This window comes from Drosophila willistoni (assembly GCF_018902025.1).
Source record: "Drosophila willistoni isolate 14030-0811.24 chromosome XR unlocalized genomic scaffold, UCI_dwil_1.1 Seg105, whole genome shotgun sequence".
In the NCBI taxonomy this organism is placed as follows: domain Eukaryota; kingdom Metazoa; phylum Arthropoda; class Insecta; order Diptera; family Drosophilidae; genus Drosophila; species Drosophila willistoni.
Window position 1 is genome coordinate 2,867,982 of NW_025814054.1, and position 17,725 is coordinate 2,885,706.

The 17,725-nt window shown below is 38.7% G+C and overlaps 7 protein-coding genes across 8 annotated transcripts; 3 read left to right on the plus strand and 4 right to left on the minus strand.

Moving 5' to 3' along the window:
* The first annotated feature begins 1,521 nt into the window (after nt 1–1,521).
* On the plus strand, nt 1,522–1,818 carry LOC124460593 (salivary glue protein Sgs-3-like). The gene has a single exon (XM_047011757.1). The coding sequence runs from the start codon at nt 1,522–1,524 to the stop codon at nt 1,816–1,818; it is 297 nt and encodes a 98-aa protein (XP_046867713.1).
* A 1,425-nt stretch (nt 1,819–3,243) lies between these two features.
* Nucleotides 3,244–3,604, minus strand: LOC124460591 (protein new-glue 1-like). The gene has a single exon (XM_047011749.1). The coding sequence runs from the start codon at nt 3,602–3,604 to the stop codon at nt 3,308–3,310; it is 297 nt and encodes a 98-aa protein (XP_046867705.1). The 3' UTR covers nt 3,244–3,307.
* Nucleotides 3,605–5,326: 1,722 nt separating this feature from the next.
* LOC6646074 (LITAF domain-containing protein) lies at nt 5,327–10,384 on the minus strand. 2 transcript variants are annotated; one of them, XM_002068886.4, is made up of 3 exons: nt 10,319–10,384; nt 6,260–6,637; nt 5,327–6,189 (listed from the first exon to the last, which is right to left on the minus strand). In XM_002068886.4, exons 2-3 carry the CDS (start codon nt 6,547–6,549, stop codon nt 6,084–6,086), a joined length of 396 nt encoding a protein of 131 aa, XP_002068922.1. In that variant the 5' UTR covers nt 6,550–6,637; nt 10,319–10,384; the 3' UTR covers nt 5,327–6,083. The 2 variants fall into 2 exon arrangements, with proteins under 2 accessions (XP_002068922.1, XP_023033562.1); XM_023177794.2 differs by having other exon boundaries at nt 10,311–10,374.
* Nucleotides 10,385–10,463: 79 nt separating this feature from the next.
* Nucleotides 10,464–11,694, plus strand: LOC6646075. Its single transcript, XM_002068887.3, has one exon. It carries the CDS (start codon nt 10,526–10,528, stop codon nt 11,672–11,674), a length of 1,149 nt encoding a protein of 382 aa, XP_002068923.1. The 5' UTR covers nt 10,464–10,525; the 3' UTR covers nt 11,675–11,694.
* LOC6646076 (protein-cysteine N-palmitoyltransferase Rasp) lies at nt 11,686–13,401 on the minus strand. The gene has a single exon (XM_002068888.3). The coding sequence runs from the start codon at nt 13,242–13,244 to the stop codon at nt 11,730–11,732; it is 1,515 nt and encodes a 504-aa protein (XP_002068924.1). The 5' UTR covers nt 13,245–13,401; the 3' UTR covers nt 11,686–11,729.
* A 207-nt stretch (nt 13,402–13,608) lies between these two features.
* On the minus strand, nt 13,609–15,444 carry LOC6646051 (protein jim lovell). The gene is made up of 2 exons (XM_002068889.4): nt 15,343–15,444; nt 13,609–15,277 (listed from the first exon to the last, which is right to left on the minus strand). Exons 1-2 carry the CDS (start codon nt 15,343–15,345, stop codon nt 13,703–13,705), a joined length of 1,578 nt encoding a protein of 525 aa, XP_002068925.3. The 5' UTR covers nt 15,346–15,444; the 3' UTR covers nt 13,609–13,702.
* A 287-nt stretch (nt 15,445–15,731) lies between these two features.
* Nucleotides 15,732–16,823, plus strand: LOC6646052 (NADH dehydrogenase [ubiquinone] iron-sulfur protein 3, mitochondrial). The gene is made up of 3 exons (XM_002068890.4): nt 15,732–15,874; nt 15,940–16,014; nt 16,071–16,823. Exons 1-3 carry the CDS (start codon nt 15,811–15,813, stop codon nt 16,730–16,732), a joined length of 801 nt encoding a protein of 266 aa, XP_002068926.1. The 5' UTR covers nt 15,732–15,810; the 3' UTR covers nt 16,733–16,823.
* Nucleotides 16,824–17,725: the final 902 nt, after the last annotated feature.

The following is a 17,725-nucleotide window of genomic DNA, read 5'->3' on the forward strand; positions in this document are numbered from 1 at the left end:
CCAATCGATAGAGATCATCAAGAACTTTCTAGGAAACCATGCCCTTTCATCGTGTGTTAGGATTTGTGGACTCTAGAGCAGAAAAACGAAAAAAGGACATCAGTCGACAGGACACAATTTTGTAAGTTCTACAGGAGCAGGACTATCGATCTGCATTCAATATTAAATATTGATAGATAATAAATATTGCTCGAAATTTTTTTAAGGGGATTGCTTAAAAAAATGGCAAAAAATCGCCAAAAACACAAAAATGTCTTTATAACTCATTGTCAGTCATTTGAAGTACGAATAGAATGTCCTTATGTCAGATAGTAGTCCTTGATGACAGTCTTCTACTGACGCATATCCTGGAAAATCCTTCAGGAAACTGAGATAAAAGGACTTTTTTGTTTGACGAAAAATTGCAAATATCTCGCGAGCCCTGTGAACGATCAGGACGAAAGTGGTGTCATAAAACTCCAACCATCAGGGTCTATCTCGGGTGCAAAGAACATCTCGGTGGTCCTGTGCAGAGCTGAGATATCAAGGATTTCACGGTTTTTGTCCAGTTTGTTGGCCACTTGGTAGAATTTGGGACTTAAAAAATATTAGAAGTCCACTTTTCTGCAACAAATTTGGGAAACTGTAAAATCTTTAATATCTGAGCTCTCTGCATCAATTACGAGATTTTCTTCTTACGGATTATGGTCCTTGACGAGCGGATTTCTCGCACACCCCTTTCGCCCTGATCCTTCCAAGGTCGTGCGAAATATTTGAAAAATTCCCCCCTTATTGTTCACCCAATAAGTAAGCAACACTTTTTTAATAAATTCATATTACTCACCCTAAAAGAATGCTTCAGAAATTTTCTAGTTAACTAAGCTAAAAATTACAAGTCTAAAAACAATGTTCATAACTATGTCACTTTAAGCACATTTGGGCCGTCCAGCTCAAAGTCCTTGTGGAATGTCCTTTGAGTATCTGAGAAAAAGAAAAAATCTGTAGATATCGTTAAAGACATCCTAGGAAAAATAGTCTTTTCGTCCTGCGGCAGTATTTCCGGATCTTATAGCTATAAAACGCACAAAGGATAATTTTTTCTCCATGTCATGAGCTTTTTGAGGTTTTTTCGGTTATTGGAGAATATTTAAAAATTTTTTTTTTTTTTTTATATTTATTTGAGTGATTCTACCTATTTAACTCAGACTGTAGTTTCGTCAATACCTCAACAAATCAGTGTACAATTTAAACAAGCTTCAATCGGAATATAAACCACTTGTTTCATTTCTTATATATTTTGTCATTACAATTGGATTTCCGTAAGTAAAACTTAATTTATCTCAATTTATGAATGTGAATATGAGAATATGCAGCTGTTTAAATACACCAAATATAATTTCAATATTTAAAATATATACAGAACCATTGGGTAGAAATTAGACTTATGCATAAATAGGCGCAGTTCTGAACAGATAGAATCAGAACACCCAACTAGCTCAATCCGATCCATCTCCCCAGAGCTTTATCCTCTTGTAATTCAAAATGAAGTACCTGATTGTCTTTGCCTTAATTGCACTGTCCATTCAATTGGCTGCTTCGGCAACTACAAGTGACACCACAAGTACAACTACAACTACAACGACAACAACAACCACTGATGCAACGACTACAACAACAACCTCCGCATCGGCAACAACAACGACAACGGCTAAATCGACGCACAAGAAGAAATGCTGGAAGGGCAACAATTGGTGTCACACTCGCAGACCGACGAGGAAGTGTCGCCATCCCAAGACATGCCACAAAACCATCGTTATAGTGCGCCGCAGAAAGAATTAAGTGACGCAAATTATTAATTTTAATAAACCTTAACTAAAACCTTTGAATTCAACATGTTTATGATTTTTGGTGACGTTAACTTGAGAGATGTTCTTAACTAATTCGGATACGCTGATTCTGACTGCATACTTGGTTTTTGTCCATCACATCCAGATTTTGTGAAACCAGGGGATCTGGGGCTGGAAAATAGGGACCAAAAAGTATTCTATAGAAAGTGAAACAAAAAATTTACAACATTTTTAACAGATTTTAGAATACCCTGTGTAGGAAAAGTTTGTTAGACGCATAAGATTCCCATAATTCTTTAAAATTTAAAATCAGACAATTCTTGGATCCTTATACCATACTTATTGGTTAAAATTTAATAATCATTATAGAACCATATCCAAAGTATAACATATTATGCATTGTAACCAAAAAAAATAACTGTAAATTTCTTTTAAATCATACCTAATACATATATTAAAAGGCTAAAATAATAACGTTTTAGGTATAATATTATGTAATAAAATATTGGAAATGAGGTCATTTTGAATAATTTCAATGCATTTTTTAAGTACAGGGCCGTGATCAGCACCCCTCAATTACTATAGAAGACCTGTTGGACTTAAAACACTCGACCTCAAAAATGTTGTCCTGTGTTATTGATGATGGTCTTTAAGGCATATTTAAGATGAAACAAAAATGCAAATCGGAAAGAGCAATTATGATGCATGAAATTTGTTTGTTTTTTAATCAACTTATCGATACTTAAATCATGAAGGTTAAATAACTAAATTGCAAAAAAATTCAAGGGACAACAGGGTCGAAGGGTGGTACAGTAAGTAGGAAAACTATGAAAAAAAACTGAAGTTTACAAAAATACAAATAACATTTACATTATATTCAACAAAGTTTGCTAAGTTTGGTATGTTTGTGGTTTCTTGTCGGGAGATTTCCCTTACTAAGAACTAGGTAAACTATCAAAAATAGCACTGTCTGCTAGCATAGTTAATTGCATCTGTGAAAGAAGAGTTCCTCTCAAGTGGGGAGAGGAAGAGTGGAATTGTCCACCATTTTATTGAAACTTACAATTAGTATTTCAATGAATAACCGATCAAATAGATACTGGATAGTTTATTTCAGTCGATATTGTGCAACAGCTAATGGTCTAGGCTTACAACACTTTTCGACTTAGTTACGCTGCTTGTCTCTGGGAATGAATCTCTCATCCTAATTTGCTATTCCTCTGTTAACTCGTTTGAGAAACATTATTATATAAAGAATATGTCGGCCACTTTAAGGACAGTCCTTTAAATGTAGTCTTGAATAGGATTCTCTTAAATGTCTTTAAGATGCAAAGCCTAAAGTTGTATACAGAATATCAATTTAATGCGACATTAAACGATTCTGTTTAATGTTGTGATAGTAAAATAATCATGTTGAATAAAAATGTTATTTATTTAAAATTAGTTAATGGTCCAAAGAAGAAAGTGTCATTCTTTGGGAGTTAGTCCTTCCTGTGGCGCACTATAACGATGGTTTTGTGGCATGTCTTGGGATGGCGACACTTCCTGGTCGGTCTGCGAGTGTGACACCAATTGTTGCCCTTCCAACATTTCTTCTTGTGCGTAGTTTTCTCGGTTGTCGTTGTTGTTGCCGATGCGGAGGTTGTTGTTGTAGTCGTTGCATCAGTGGTTGTTGTTGTCGTTGTAGTTGTAGTTGTACTTGTGGTGTCACTTGTAGTTGCCGAAGCAGCCAATTGAATAGACAAAGCAATTAGAGCAAAGACGATTAGGAACTTCATTTTCAATTAGAAGGATTGAGCGCGTTGAGTGTTCTGATTCAATTTGCTGAGACCGCTCTGTATTTATACAGAATTCGGAAACGATTTCAGTGTTTACTTATTTGGATAAACAAATTATTTTGATAAATTTGTGTAGACAAACGTGTGTAAATATCAAGTGTTTAAACAGTTTAATTTTGTCAACTTGTTTGTAAAAGTGCTTGGCAAGATTATGTAAAAGATTTCAAATATTCTTAAATAACCCCAAATAACTCATGACATACAGAATTGGAGAATTCACCTATTTCTGTTTCATAGCTATGAATGCCGGAAATCCTACTAGGATTGTCCAAGGATGTCTTTAACGATCACAACAGATTGGCATCAAAATAAGATGGAAAATGTCCGTTTTTCCAGCTACACAACGAACAGTTCAGGACCTGGAGATGTCAGTCGATCTTCGTGGACAAGCATATCCACCTAGCCAAAGGACATCCCGATCGCCCTTAAAATGACCGAGTTTGGACTTGCAATTTTTTCGAAGTCCCAAATTCTACCAAATGGCCAAAAGCTGGACAAAAACCATGAAATCCTTGATATTTCAGCTCTTCGCAGGGCTATCCTTTGCACCGAAGATAGACCTTGATGGTTGCAGTTTTATGACACCACTTTCGTCCTGATCCTTCACAGGACTCGCAAGGTATTTCTTATTTTTTGTTATACAGAAAAGTCCTTTTATCTCAGTTTCCTGAAGGACTTTTCAAGATCTTTAGTCAAAGCGGAAAATCAAGTCCTATAATCTGACAATCAGGATGTCCTGTTGATCCTTTAAATTATTGAGTTATAAGGACATAAGGACATAAAGACATAAATCTTTATTGCGATTTTTCGGCATTTTTCTGAGCAACCCCCTTACAAAAATTCGCTCAATTTTTGTTGAAGGATCTGATCCTGGATTCTGATCCTGGACAATCCAGAAAAGATGTCCTGTCGAAATGCACCAATGTCCTGCGGAGATATTAAAATTATATTACATCCCAATCGTCCTTAAAATGACCGAGTTATGAGCACTTTTTCTGTTTTTTGCACTTGTAATTTTTTCCAAGTCCTAAATTCTACCAGGTGGCGAACAAACTGGACAAAATCCATGAAATCCTTGATATCTTAGCTTTTCGCAGGGCTATCGAAATGTCCTTTACACCGAAGATAGACCTTGATGGTTGCAGTTTTATGACATCACTTTCGTCCTGATCCTATACAGGACTCGCGAGATATTTGTTATTTTTTGTTAAACAAAAAAGTCCTTTTATCTCAGCTTCCTGAAGGACTTTCTAGGATCTGTTCATATCAGTCGAAGCGGAAAATCAAGTCCTACCATCTGACAAAAGGACGTACTGTTCATCCTTTAAATCACTGAGTTATAAGGATATTTATGTGTTTATTGCGATTTTTGGCTATTTTTCAGAGCAACCCCCTTACAAAAATTCGAGCAAAATTTATGGAATTACATATATAAATTATATACAGATTTGTTCAACTATTGGCAAAATACAGTCTGCGGAAAATAGATGAAATCACAAAAGAAGTTAAGAAATATTCGCATTAGAAAACAATCTTAAACCCTTAAAAACTAATATGTTGACAATTTTCGTAAAAAAATCATGATGAAATAAACAGATTTTTGAATGACCCATTAAACCAATAAACGAGGCGTCGTTGATTGGTAGAAGAATGTCATACATGTTTGTTATATTGTGGAGTTTTATTTCGATATTAGAAGACAAATTACAATGAGTTGGCTGGATATTTGATACACAAAGAAGCCTTTAATAGCAGTGGTCAATAACATGCAGAGCGACTGCACTCCGCAGATGTATTTCCCACAGAAGATTTAGAAAAATAAAATTTTTTTGGTTTATTATTTTACTTTCATCTTCTTTGCGTGCGTCTTACAAATAATGTATAGGTCGTCTTTATGTGCAATTTATATGTGTATATATAAGATGTATTGCAAAAATACAAATTTACTTGCGTATATTATGTAAATATCATTTATTGGCCTTTATAAAAAGGAATTATATTGGCCGAAATTAGCATTCATAATGCATTTGATTTGTATGTATGCAGCAGATTCAATATTCTCTGTGGATTACGAATTAGGAATTGGACAAAAAAAAAATGTACATAACTATTACAATATTAGCTGATCATAAAATCAAACCAAACATTTACAAACTTATAATATTACAATTAGAATTCAATGCCAAACTAAGAATAGCTTATAGCTCTGGCTGATGCTTGAGCAATTTAGCAAGTGGTATTAGCATATGTATATATGATTAGAATAAAACGATATTACTACATTTAAATAAACAAAGGCAATTCGCTTGCTTAAAGTTAACACTCCAATTCTCCGCATTATTCTGCGTATATAGGCGTGTGTGTGTGTTTGCGTGTGCGTGTGTAACCGTTAATGCCCGCAAGTGTCCGTAGCAAAGATTTATCGACGATAGCGTCCCAAATACGTCCTGCAATTGGGGCATGTGTGATGCACATCCATGCAATCATCAATGCAGCAAGGAATCAGACAGCATCCCAACCAGCAGCTAGAATTGAAAACAAATTGGAGATCAGGATAATGGTAATGGCAATGGTTATAAATAGGAGACAACTTACCCTAGCAATGCAATAACAAATCCGGATAGGTATGCAATCATTCCTGGCTCAGTGCGTGTGGTCGTCTCAATCTCTGCATGACATGACGGGCATATCATGTGCGTGGAGGTGCGACTAATGGGCACCACTGTGGTCACAATCGTTGCATTGGTTGAGGTCGCTGGGGCCACAACTGGCGTATAGGGACCCACTGGCTTGACACCGCCCACTGCCTCCTGATAGGATGGCGGCGCCGATTGTGGTGGAACGTAGGTAAATTGCGGTGGTGCATTTCCCGTTGACTTGCTCATTCTATATTAGTATTACGTACTAAAAGTAGTAGTAGTAGTTGTAGGCTAGTAAATGCACGTGGCAGGGGGGGCAAACAAATTACCGGAGCTGCAAAAATGGATCCAAAATAAGGCAAAATTAGAGCAATTCAAATGTTGGCCAAGCGAAATCTAGACAAAAATAGTAACACACACACACACACACACGCACACACACACACACACACTCGAAATGGCGCCCGATCGAGCGATCGCCCAAATGAGTCATAGTTTTGGCACACACAAAATCCAATAAAAATGAAAAATAGAAAAACCTATGGCCATCAAAACGAAAAGGGGGAAAAAGGGGGTCACACATACACACGCAATTTGCGTATATATGTATGTATGTATGTGTGTATGCCATTAACCATCTGTGACCAATGGCAGAGCAAGAAACATTGCAAATTACTTGCTAAATTTTAGGTGCTAAAGTATTATGAAAAATATATTACTGTGAAATCGTTTCAAAGCACTAATGTTTCAGTAGTATGTACTATTATCTTCATAATTTATACTACTTGGGTCATGCCATATGATGAATTAGGTAAAATACTAAAGAATTCAATTTACAAATAGATCGTTAGCTTTGATTAGCACATATTTTCTTTGTACAGCAGCTAAAGAAATAATTGATTTTCATGTAAATGGTTAAATTCTTTCAGACAAGGAGACTTAGTGAAAGAAAACGCATATTGTGATTAATAAATATTATATTTAATTGGTTTTTGAGTCAATGTGTGCTGGGCTTAAGTGGTAGCCTAAATGCAACAAGTTAATTTCACTTGGTCGGTCGTTCGTTCGCTCGTTCGGTCGGTCGGTCGGTCGGTCGGTCGGTCGTCACATGCCAATTTCAATTGGCATTTCTGAAATGAACAGTCAACATGTAGAGACTTTGCAACAATTACAATTGCAATTATGTATGTATGTAGGTATGTATGCATGTCCCATGTTGTCTCAATCATTGTCATTGGGTCTGGTTCTAGTATTCCCATTGACTGATAAGATAGGGCCCACCTAATGAGCTTGTTGTTTCTCGTGTAACAGCACAGCAAATGGCATATGCTTGTCAGTTGCAAAAACAGAAGAGAAACAAAAAAAAAAACGAAACAAAAAAACTTTCGCTGCCAAATGCTGCCGCTGCAACACTGAGACGGAAGTCACAGTAAACCAGATTGTATCTCTCTAACCAAGAACGCCAACTTAAGCCTGACTGACTGACTGAACCGGCTGCAATTGGCGGAAATGAGCAAAGTATTTTAACAAATTGTTTTGTGGGCGAAATTAACCCACATTATGTTTTAGTAAATGGGAGGAACTTCAAGTTCAATATGAGTAATATAAAGATTGAATATGAATGTATGTATATACATGCATTAATGTAATTAACAATGGAATGCTAAATTACGCTTAACTTCTTAATTAATTCTGCCCATTGTGGCCACTTTTAATGGAATACAATGATTGATCTACAGGCAAAAAACTCATCTTTTGTGCTCTCATTTAAATAACTGACGTCATCTACAGGATAAGCTGACAGTCGAACACGTCAGAGATCTCTCTAACATGGCCGCTGATTTCTATCAAACTATGCACAGTGGGCACAAACGGCTCAATTAGATGAAACAATTGACTCGCTCGCTTACTTGTCCAGTTATTCATAGATTCGAGATGTTCAAAGACTCACTTGCCCAGTGTTCTTCTCTCCAACATTGGGTAAGCGCCCAACAATATTCGCTTTTCATCATCTTGATTTTAATTAAAGTCAGGCTGGATATCATAATTTTAAAGAACAGAGGAATGAATATATATTTCTAAACAGAATGGTGTACGATTTACAATTTCACATTAAAATGCTTGCCGATTTGATTTGTCAAATCGGTTTGAAATCGTGAAATGAATGCAATGGCTATACATTTGTTTCGAATTTGGGACAAAGTAGGCCTAATATTTGTATGAAATATGCTTTATTAACCCATAGTTCTTAGTTGCTAATAGCTATAGGGAGAGAGACAGAGAGAGACAACTTAGATGATTTGTAAGCTCTGGATTGTGGTTTGGTTGGCATGATTAAATTGTTATTTTCAGACAATTGACTGGCGATAACCCTGCTTATTAAATTGTTTTGTGTATTGTGTACGTCATCGTTTCCATAGAAAATTTCAAATTGAGATTAAACGGATTCAAAATTGTGCGGCCTAGAAACATCTGCGAAATTATTAAGCAACATTAACGAGAAACGCCTAACAAATTGAGGACAATATGAGGACGTAAGCCTCTGAAGTGTAACAAATGTTTACAAGATTTCTCCCGCTTTATTCTATTTTATTAACAATGGTTATATTTTGTAAGGGGAAACATGTACATACCTATAGGATATATAGCCCTAGAATGTCGAATTGTGTGTAGGTATATAAATTTAGGTATACTTCCTTAAAATGAAACGCTTATCAGATAAATATTTCCGAAGATATAGATAAATAAACCCACAATGAACAATTTTAAACTTAAAAATACCCATTGTTTGGGTTTATAGGGGTTTACATATATCATCTTAAATGCTTAATTTAAAAGAGTAAAATCCCCATTGTCACAAAAGTTTGCAACAATGAGGAAATAACATAGTGTAACTATGTGTTTTTGGATCTCATATGATCAAAGAACTTAAAATCAGTGACTAATATAGATGTATATATGTATATCTAAGGGAAGAGACTAGTTAGCGTCAACAAGCGTTTTAATAATAGTCACGATTTAAATTTCTAATTTGTTTATATTGAATGTTATCGCACCCGGGAAGTACCTTTAATGATTCTAGTCTCCTTCATGTCGGTTAGGGAGACAAATAAGATAGAAATAAATTATTAATTGCTTTCCTAGAACAACATGTAACACTATGATAGAGGGCTGAGAAAGAGTTGGGGGGCACGAAGTGGAGTGAAGCGAAGTACAAGCAATGACCTTGTGCTTGTATCCGCCCCAGGGTTTGCCTTCTTCTTGTGGTAAGACAACCCCAAAGCAACAGTTGTGAAAACAATAACACGAGCAATAATAACTTGAGTTAAATTATAGACAAACTCGCCACTGGCTGAGCAGAACAGAACAGAGCAGAGTAGAGAAACGCTTATTAAAACAGATGTTGATGTTGATGCTGAGAGGATGACGTCGTCGCGCCAAAATTAGACACGAGCGGGGGAGGATGTACACACACCGAAGGTGGCAAGGGCAGGGCGTATGTAGAACTCAATGCTCATCGTTCACTCTTTTTGCTTTTGTTTTTTTTACTTAACGCACATATTTTTAGCAAAAAAATATACGGGCAACGCAGGTGTGTGTACCACACGGTGGAAAAAAAAAGAGAAACAGAGGATATGACGACTAGCACTCAAGGAAAAACGAAATGCAAACTAAACTCGAACTGAATTCGCGTGGCACTGCAAAAAATAAAAGTCATATGCATGTGAGTGTGTATATGTATGTATAAAGGTGAACGGATAGCCACAAAAATTCACTTTAGTGCACTTTTGAGCCTTCGCTGGCCTCTTTTTTGCTAACTGCGCTCTGGGGCGTCAATTCACTTTAGTGGCATTTGTATTTGTTAATACACACAATATATATGCATATGTATATATTCATTCACACACTAATTTGTATAATTAATAACGCACGTATACATATACGTATATATATATGTATATATATATATATATAAATATATGTTATGAAGAATTTATTGCAACAACCTTTTTACCTCGAGATTATTAAGCGAAACGAAGCGAAATGGACGTGTTTACGCGTTCATCTAGTTTTTACCAGTGCTGCCAAACAGGTTAGGGAATTTTTTCATAGACTCTGGCAACACGGCATAAGATAATAGTGTTGAAAAGCTTGTTTTATAGCCTATCGATTGCTAGATTTGTTTACATCCAAATAAACTATTTTCTTTAATGGCATCAGAATGCCATTAACTAAAAGATATACGCCAAATATATCTGATCTGCTGCCCGAGCGCGAATACCGATGTGAGCTTTGCGGAAATCAAGTGTTCCACAATCTAAGCCACTACCAACTACACCTGCGACGACGGCATAAAGTTGAGACCACAGCTTTGGATAACAACAGACCTTCGGCCTCTGATCCCACCATTACATTCCACTGTCCAGTCGAACCATGCCTTTATCATTCAGAGCGAGTGGGAGGACGGAGTTTCACCAGCATACGGTTGTTGCGCCAGCACTACCAAAAGTGTCATCTGGATAAAAAGCTGATCTGCGAGAATTGTGGCGAACGCTTTTTGCTTCAGCGTCATTTAGAGAAGCATCAATGTGCGGAGCACAAGTGTCCGGTATGTGAGCTGACATACAATAGCAAAGCAGGTCTTAGGACTCATATGCGTCGCAAGAATCACATTTTATCCAAGGACGGAGAGGAAGAAGATGAGCCTCGACCAGAGAAAGTGGCCATACCCACACAGAAGACATGGACTAAAACTAACTCAAATCAATTTTTGAAGACCTCCCAATGTCCAACAACTGATATGATCCAGCAGATTATTCCAATATATTGCTACATTCCTAGCGTGGAGATTGCCAACTCAGAACAGCCACAATTGGAAAGGCTGGATATGGAGACGCAAACGGAGTCCGTGGATCCATTTGGTATGGACATGAAGAATGAAGTGCTCCCGCCTCTATTACGGCATAATATACAAACTCAAACGCCCGATACCAAAGAGAATCAGGGCACAATGACAGATACCGCAACGGAGTCACAATCAACTAACACGTACCCGCCTTCTTCCTACGAGCATTCGACAGTTCAAACAAGAGATGAACTCTTTGCTCTACAGACCTCGGCGTTTACTCACATGCATACACAAACTTGTGACGAATTGCTTGAGGAGCTGTGCCTATCGAATATACAAACTCAAACCCATTGGCCGGATGCAGGCGACGGCCTTTACAACACGCAACATACACAAACCTGTGATGAGATGTTGGACGAGCTGTTGGAGAACTTTCAGTCGTCCGCTTACACCCAGACCAAATGGTTGGATTGGCAGGAGACTGAGGAAAGCAATGGCAATATTGATTTGAATGGACAATAAAAAAATATTCGTTACTCGTATATACAAAATACTTTTTACTCTTATGTTCTAACAATTAATTGGATTTTGTGTTAGTCTTGGTCCTGGTTATAACCAGAAGTTCAGAGCATTGAAAGAAGCAATAACTGCAAAAGCACAGGGCCAAATAATTTCCCACACCACTTAGATAGGCGCCACGCATTAGAAAATCACCGATTTCTTGGCCACCAATAAAGTAAACATTGGAGAAGGCGGCGGGAATGAAGAGTTGTGTGGCTAGGACAGCATGCAGTCGCTGAGAGCCCACCGGGCCCAAGTGTCGAAGAGTCCAGTCGCTATAGCGGGGCATCGATATTAATGCTCTGTAGACTTTCTCAGCTGCTAGGCAGAAAAAGTTGAGAACACTCCAGATGAGGACATACGTGTAACAGCCATGCCATACGAAGACAAAGGCAAAGGTTAGGGCAGTCGCGCAGATTTTAGCAGCTGGAGATGATTGCTTTCCACAGAGCTCGCAGTAGATATGCTTAAAGAGGAATTCATAGAGCCCCTCATCGAAATATTTCCACATGTCAGAGTAGAAGTGAATCCGGCCTATGCATCGAGGACGCGATGGTGCTGAGATTCCATCGTGCACCGCAAACGCTATGCCTAAGCCATAGGTAACCACATAATAAAGAAAGAAGAACTGACCCATAAAATAGCCAGCAGAATGCTGCCAGAATACTGAATCCATCATTGCCACCATTTTCGCATCCCTGGCCATGTAGTAAATGTAGAAGTAATGGAGAGCGCACTGCATCAATAGCCACCAAAAGCCGCTCCGTAAAACTGCAACTGCAAGTTTCGTCCAGTCCTGTGCTTTTGCCGAGTCTTGGTCCTGCCTTGCTGCAAATCGTGGATAACTGATAATGGGTCCATAGGCTAGGCACGGAAAATACATGGCATATCCCAAATAGTGTTTCAGCTCATAACTGGATTGATCAGCTTTGGTCTCCTTAGCGGCGATCCTTTCCAGAGCATAGCTGCAGCCACGCAGCAAACTCCACGAGAGTGTTACTATCACCAGGACATATTCAGCATAGCCAACGCTTTCATACCACCAGTTACTATTTTTCAACACATTGATCCACATAATCCAAGCCACGGACAACAGCCAGACATGCCGTTTGCGGACTTTAAAAATTTGTTCAATCAAATAGTAGCTAGCCACAAGTGTCACAAACACTGCCAGAGAGGACCAGTGCAGATGCAATCCCAACGCCAAAGCACACACACCGGCATAACCATAACAGAGAAACTTTGGCCATCTACTATGGAGAAATCCACTCACAATGACATGGAGTACATAGTATGGCCAGAATTTGGCAATAAAATCGCCAAAATTCTCCAACTCATCGTTGCTATCATCTCGACGACGTTGGGTAAACGGGAATAGGCTCCATCCTTCGGAGAACTGAAACTGGGCTGCATCCAAGATGCGATCCCGCAACTCGTAGATCTTATACAGACCAATCACAATGTAAACAATATAAACGCCAAAATAAATGAGTATTTCGCATCTACTTAAAAAACCCGTCGTCGCCGGCATGTCGCCGCTGTTATCGACAACAACAATAATAACAAAACTCTTCCCATGAGCGTAGGCAACGGGGGTGGCAGACCAAAACTGAGGCCCTATTTGCAGCTCTACATTAAAATTAAATTGAACTAAAAAACTTTCGCGTTCTATACCAAAAATTTTATAGATTTACTTTAAATTCCGATTATATATCGAAAGCATAACTGTTCTATTCAACACTATCGAAGAAAGTCGGAATTTAAGGAGCGGGAGGATCGAACGCTCCGATCGGAAATGCAGGCTCCTCCAAAGGGTCCCAACTTTAGAATTCCTTTCTTAAACACATTCAAATTTAAAGACTTTCTGAATTTAAAGCCTATCAAAGGAAAGGAAATTTACAGTTTGTAAAATTAAGTTTAATTAATAATAAATCTAGTTAACAGTAATGCGGTAGTCTAATTTTTTGGGGGATGGAAAGGTGTGCTACTTTAGGTTAGAAGATCTTCATCATCATCATCATCGTTCTGCTCCATTTTAACTTTGCGCTCCTTTTCAGCTGTATGTCGTTGCAGGTGCCGCCAAAGTGTGCTTTTGGGTATCTCGAATAGATTCGCCGCATGATTCTGTGACATACCCTCATGGGTACAGGCATGCAGGGCCTTGGCCAGCTTGTCGCGTAGCTCATCTTTGGGTGTGGTATCACGACGACGACAGGCGACAAAGTCAGGCAAGCGACCCTGGGCTGCCAGTCGCATCTTATGACGGTGTAATGTCGACATCGGTATGCTTAGATCGTGGCTAATGTTCTTCAGCGAGTCACCGTTCTTGAGACGTTCGTATGCCTCTGCTAATGAGGGCTTCTCACGATTACTGCGCATATATTCGGGACTATGGCGAACGCGGCGCCATAGAACAGTCTTCGATATGTCATAACGATCGGCGGCTTTCTGTAAACTAAGTCCGAGACGGAGTACAGCATCAGCGGCGAGTTCAAGAGCATCGGTGATACCATCTTTACCATCGTTCTTAAGGGCAGTGTATTTAATTGGTGGCTTGGCTGTGGGTCGTTTTGCCTTTGGGGCAGTAACACGGCGAGATTTTGATTTGGTCGGTTGAGGCTTCACTTCCATTTCCATTACATCTTCAACATCGCCATCGTCATCTTCGCCTTCGTCATCATCCTCACCATCAGCTTCGCCCATGTCCGCATCGGTTCCCATAGTGAGGCCTATTAACGGATCAGATGGAGCATATTCCTCTTCAATTAATTGGGTTTCCTGTTCCTCGACTTCATCTTTGCAATCAGTTTCCGCATCATCATCAGCCATATCAACATTGGATGTATCCAATTTCGAAATGGATACAGCTGATTGAGATATGGTGAAAGTTCCCGTGTTTTCTGTTAGAATATATTGATTGCCGCTGGAAGTGCCGCTCATGTGCTCAATGGAATAGGTAATCTTTGGCTGATCGCCGTAAACATCGAGATATTCGAGTGACCGGCTACTCTGAGCAGGTTGTTGCTGTTGAGCATCGGTGAGAAGCGTGTTTCCACCAGTGTCGCCAGAGCCATGTTCTTGATGCCCAGATTCATCCTCCTCATCTAGTAATTCGGCATGCTCGATTTGCAAGTCGCCAATTGATTTTGCGGTCTGAACTGCCATAGAGCCTTCGGCAACGGTGTCCACATTAGTACTGTTCAGCGATGTGGGATTACACTCAAAACTAATGGCCGATTTGATGCCCAATAGATTTATTGCCTCCACGAATTCAGTTAACGACGCCGAGGGCAGACTTGTCTCACCAACGTAAATAAATGACAGCATACTCTCTAGCAGGTCGCCACGAATGTCGGGCAGAATGATTGTTGTCTCCTGGCCAGGTGGTACGTCCACCAATAGATTCCGCATCAGATCGCTGCATGTACTGAGTATGAAGAGATGGGCGCGCACACTCGCGCCATCTTTGGCTGCCAGGACAACTTCACACGATTCGTCGTCGTTTTGTAGAGAGCGCTGAATGTCCATTATTGTGGCCGAGTGGCCCATCCATTTTAGATTATTCTAAAAGCGAAATCAAGAAACCAATTAGTCGATCGCATAAAATAAACACTCATTGTTCCAATTACCATTTTATTTTTGTTTTGTTTTGTTCTGTTTTAGTTCCCGCTTGTTCTTATTAAGAGCAAAAATTTTTCTGAAACAGAACGCTTTGGCGTTCCCTACTACTCAAAATATGTTAGGCCTATGAACTGGTTCCAAACAAATCAATTCAAAGGTTCAGGAACTAGCTGTATGTCAGTTCAATTTACAGCACAATAAAAATTCGGTATATGTATATAAATGGTTGTATAGTTTTTCACATAGAAATAATTATTCATTTTGATTAACAATTTCACCACCATATTAATAACAAAACATAAAAAAAAATTAAATTTGAACTAGTTGTGCATATTTCGATGCTGTGCACAAAAGTGTTTCATTCGGAACAAAAATCAGTTGACGTAAACCAACACTGAAAGTACAACAACAGTTGACGTTTTGTTATTACATAAAGTGTCAGAAATTTAGTGCGAATTATTAACTAAATCGAGCGGATGGCAGCTTTAATAAGGAATCTGGGCGCTAGAGCTGCTGCCATTGCTCTAACGACTAAACATGGTAAGCAGCTGGATACTTAATGTCTATCGCACATGCTTCTTATGACCATGACCATATCTTTGTAGTGATACCCGCAGGTAGCACAGCTGTCCTGCGTATGGCTAGCACGGCGCCCGTTGATGCCAAAAAGGCTGAAAAGCGTAAGTATAACAGACCATGATGTACGATCCAACCTAACGTTGACCAATATTTGCAGCCACTGTGCGGAAACCAGACGCAGCCGCTCGCACTAATCTCTCGGATTTCGGACGCTATGTGGCCGAATGCTTACCCAAATACGTGCAGAAGGTGCAATTGACTGCTGGGGATGAGCTGGAAGTACTGATTGCGCCTGAAGGAGTAGTGCCTGTGCTCCAATTCTTGAAAGATCATCACCAGGCACAATTCACCAATTTAGTTGATATTGCCGGTTTGGATGTCCCTTGCCGCAAAAATCGTTTCGAGGTAGTCTACAATTTGCTGTCGTTACGCTTCAATGCTCGCATTCGTGTCAAGACCTACACGGATGAGCTTACGCCACTGGATTCAGCATGCGATGTCCACAAGGCAGCCAATTGGTATGAGCGCGAGATCTGGGACATGTACGGTGTATTCTTTGCCAATCATCCAGACTTGCGTCGCATATTGACCGATTACGGTTTCGAGGGACATCCACAGCGTCGCGATTTCCCCCTCTCCGGCTATGTGGAGCTGCGCTATGATGATGAGAAGAAACGTGTTGTTTGCGAACCTCTGGAGTTGGCCCAGGAGTTCCGTAAATTCGATCTATCGGCACCTTGGGAACAGTTTCCCAATTTCCGCAACGCTAATCCACCAGCCGAGGTGGTTCCACCACAAGCGGCGCCGGTCAAGAAGTGAGAGGACCTTAAATTACAGTTTTGTTAAATGCTAATTAAAAGAAAGATCAATAAAACACTATATTATGCATATAGGTAATGTGAAAAATAAACATTTATTGTTGTTAATAAGCTCGAGTTTCAAAAAGAAGGGCAATAATCAAAAAAAAAAAAAAAACTTAAACATAACTGTATACCGATTACCGATAAAATCGCAATCGCAACTTTAACGGTCTATTTTGTTTAAATTAATTGGACAACACTATAACCGAAAATATGCGGTTTATTTATTTTTCACCAAATAGTCGGTAGTTTGAACTTTCGAAATGAATTTTTTTTTGTTTTAAAACACGGTTATTCCATTTGACTGAAATTGTTGCCTATGCTAAACATAATTAAATCGGTTAACCGATTGACAAAAAGTTTGTAAATATTAAAAGCTTGAATATTCATTTCCTAGAAGAGACGCTGCAATTGCAATAGGGTTATGAAACTATATATATGTATATATATATATATCTTCTGACTACTAAAGTATCTGTTCAATGGTCTCCGCAAAAAAAGGTTTTTATTTTGGAAGTTTTTTTTTTGTTTTTGTTTTTGTATTACATAGTACTTAACATTCAGAATTAAACATTGTGTGTGCACATTTTGAAATCAATGCGGTTTTCCTTATGACACGTATAAAACATTAATTACAACAATTGTAAGGTCTGCGCCTGCGCAGCGGTGCCCGGTGCCCGACGGGACGTATGCTGTACTTAAGTATGTATATATATATATGTATTTATATATATGTATATAAGATCCTATAAGTGTAGACTGTGGGTAGGGAAAATTGTACTTGTTGAAAACCTAATTGTTAATTCGAGCTTTAGAAATTGTTGGTACACACCGCTAGCGCCGCTCCGCTGACATCGTTTCGATTCTTGTTAATATACATACATATAACTATATGTATGTACAAATATTTTTAGTTTCTCTTTGCATTAATTCGTTTTTTTTTCTTGTTTTA

Coding starts and splice junctions, on each gene's coding strand:
- LOC124460591 (XM_047011749.1), bottom strand. CDS start 3,604: ATGAAGTTCCTAATCGTCTTTGCTCTAATTGCTTTGTCTATTCAATTG.
- LOC6646075 (XM_002068887.3), top strand. CDS start 10,526: ATGCCATTAACTAAAAGATATACGCCAAATATATCTGATCTGCTGCCC.
- LOC6646074 (XM_002068886.4), bottom strand. CDS start 6,549: ATGAGCAAGTCAACGGGAAATGCACCACCGCAATTTACCTACGTTCCA. Junction 6,190..6,259: donor TTTGTTATTGCATTGCTAGG/GTAAGTTGTCTC, acceptor TTTCAATTCTAG/CTGCTGGTTGGGATGCTGTC.
- LOC6646076 (XM_002068888.3), bottom strand. CDS start 13,244: ATGCCGGCGACGACGGGTTTTTTAAGTAGATGCGAAATACTCATTTAT.
- LOC124460593 (XM_047011757.1), top strand. CDS start 1,522: ATGAAGTACCTGATTGTCTTTGCCTTAATTGCACTGTCCATTCAATTG.
- LOC6646052 (XM_002068890.4), top strand. CDS start 15,811: ATGGCAGCTTTAATAAGGAATCTGGGCGCTAGAGCTGCTGCCATTGCT. Junction 15,875..15,939: donor TGCTCTAACGACTAAACATG/GTAAGCAGCTGG, acceptor ATATCTTTGTAG/TGATACCCGCAGGTAGCACA. Junction 16,015..16,070: donor TGCCAAAAAGGCTGAAAAGC/GTAAGTATAACA, acceptor CAATATTTGCAG/CCACTGTGCGGAAACCAGAC.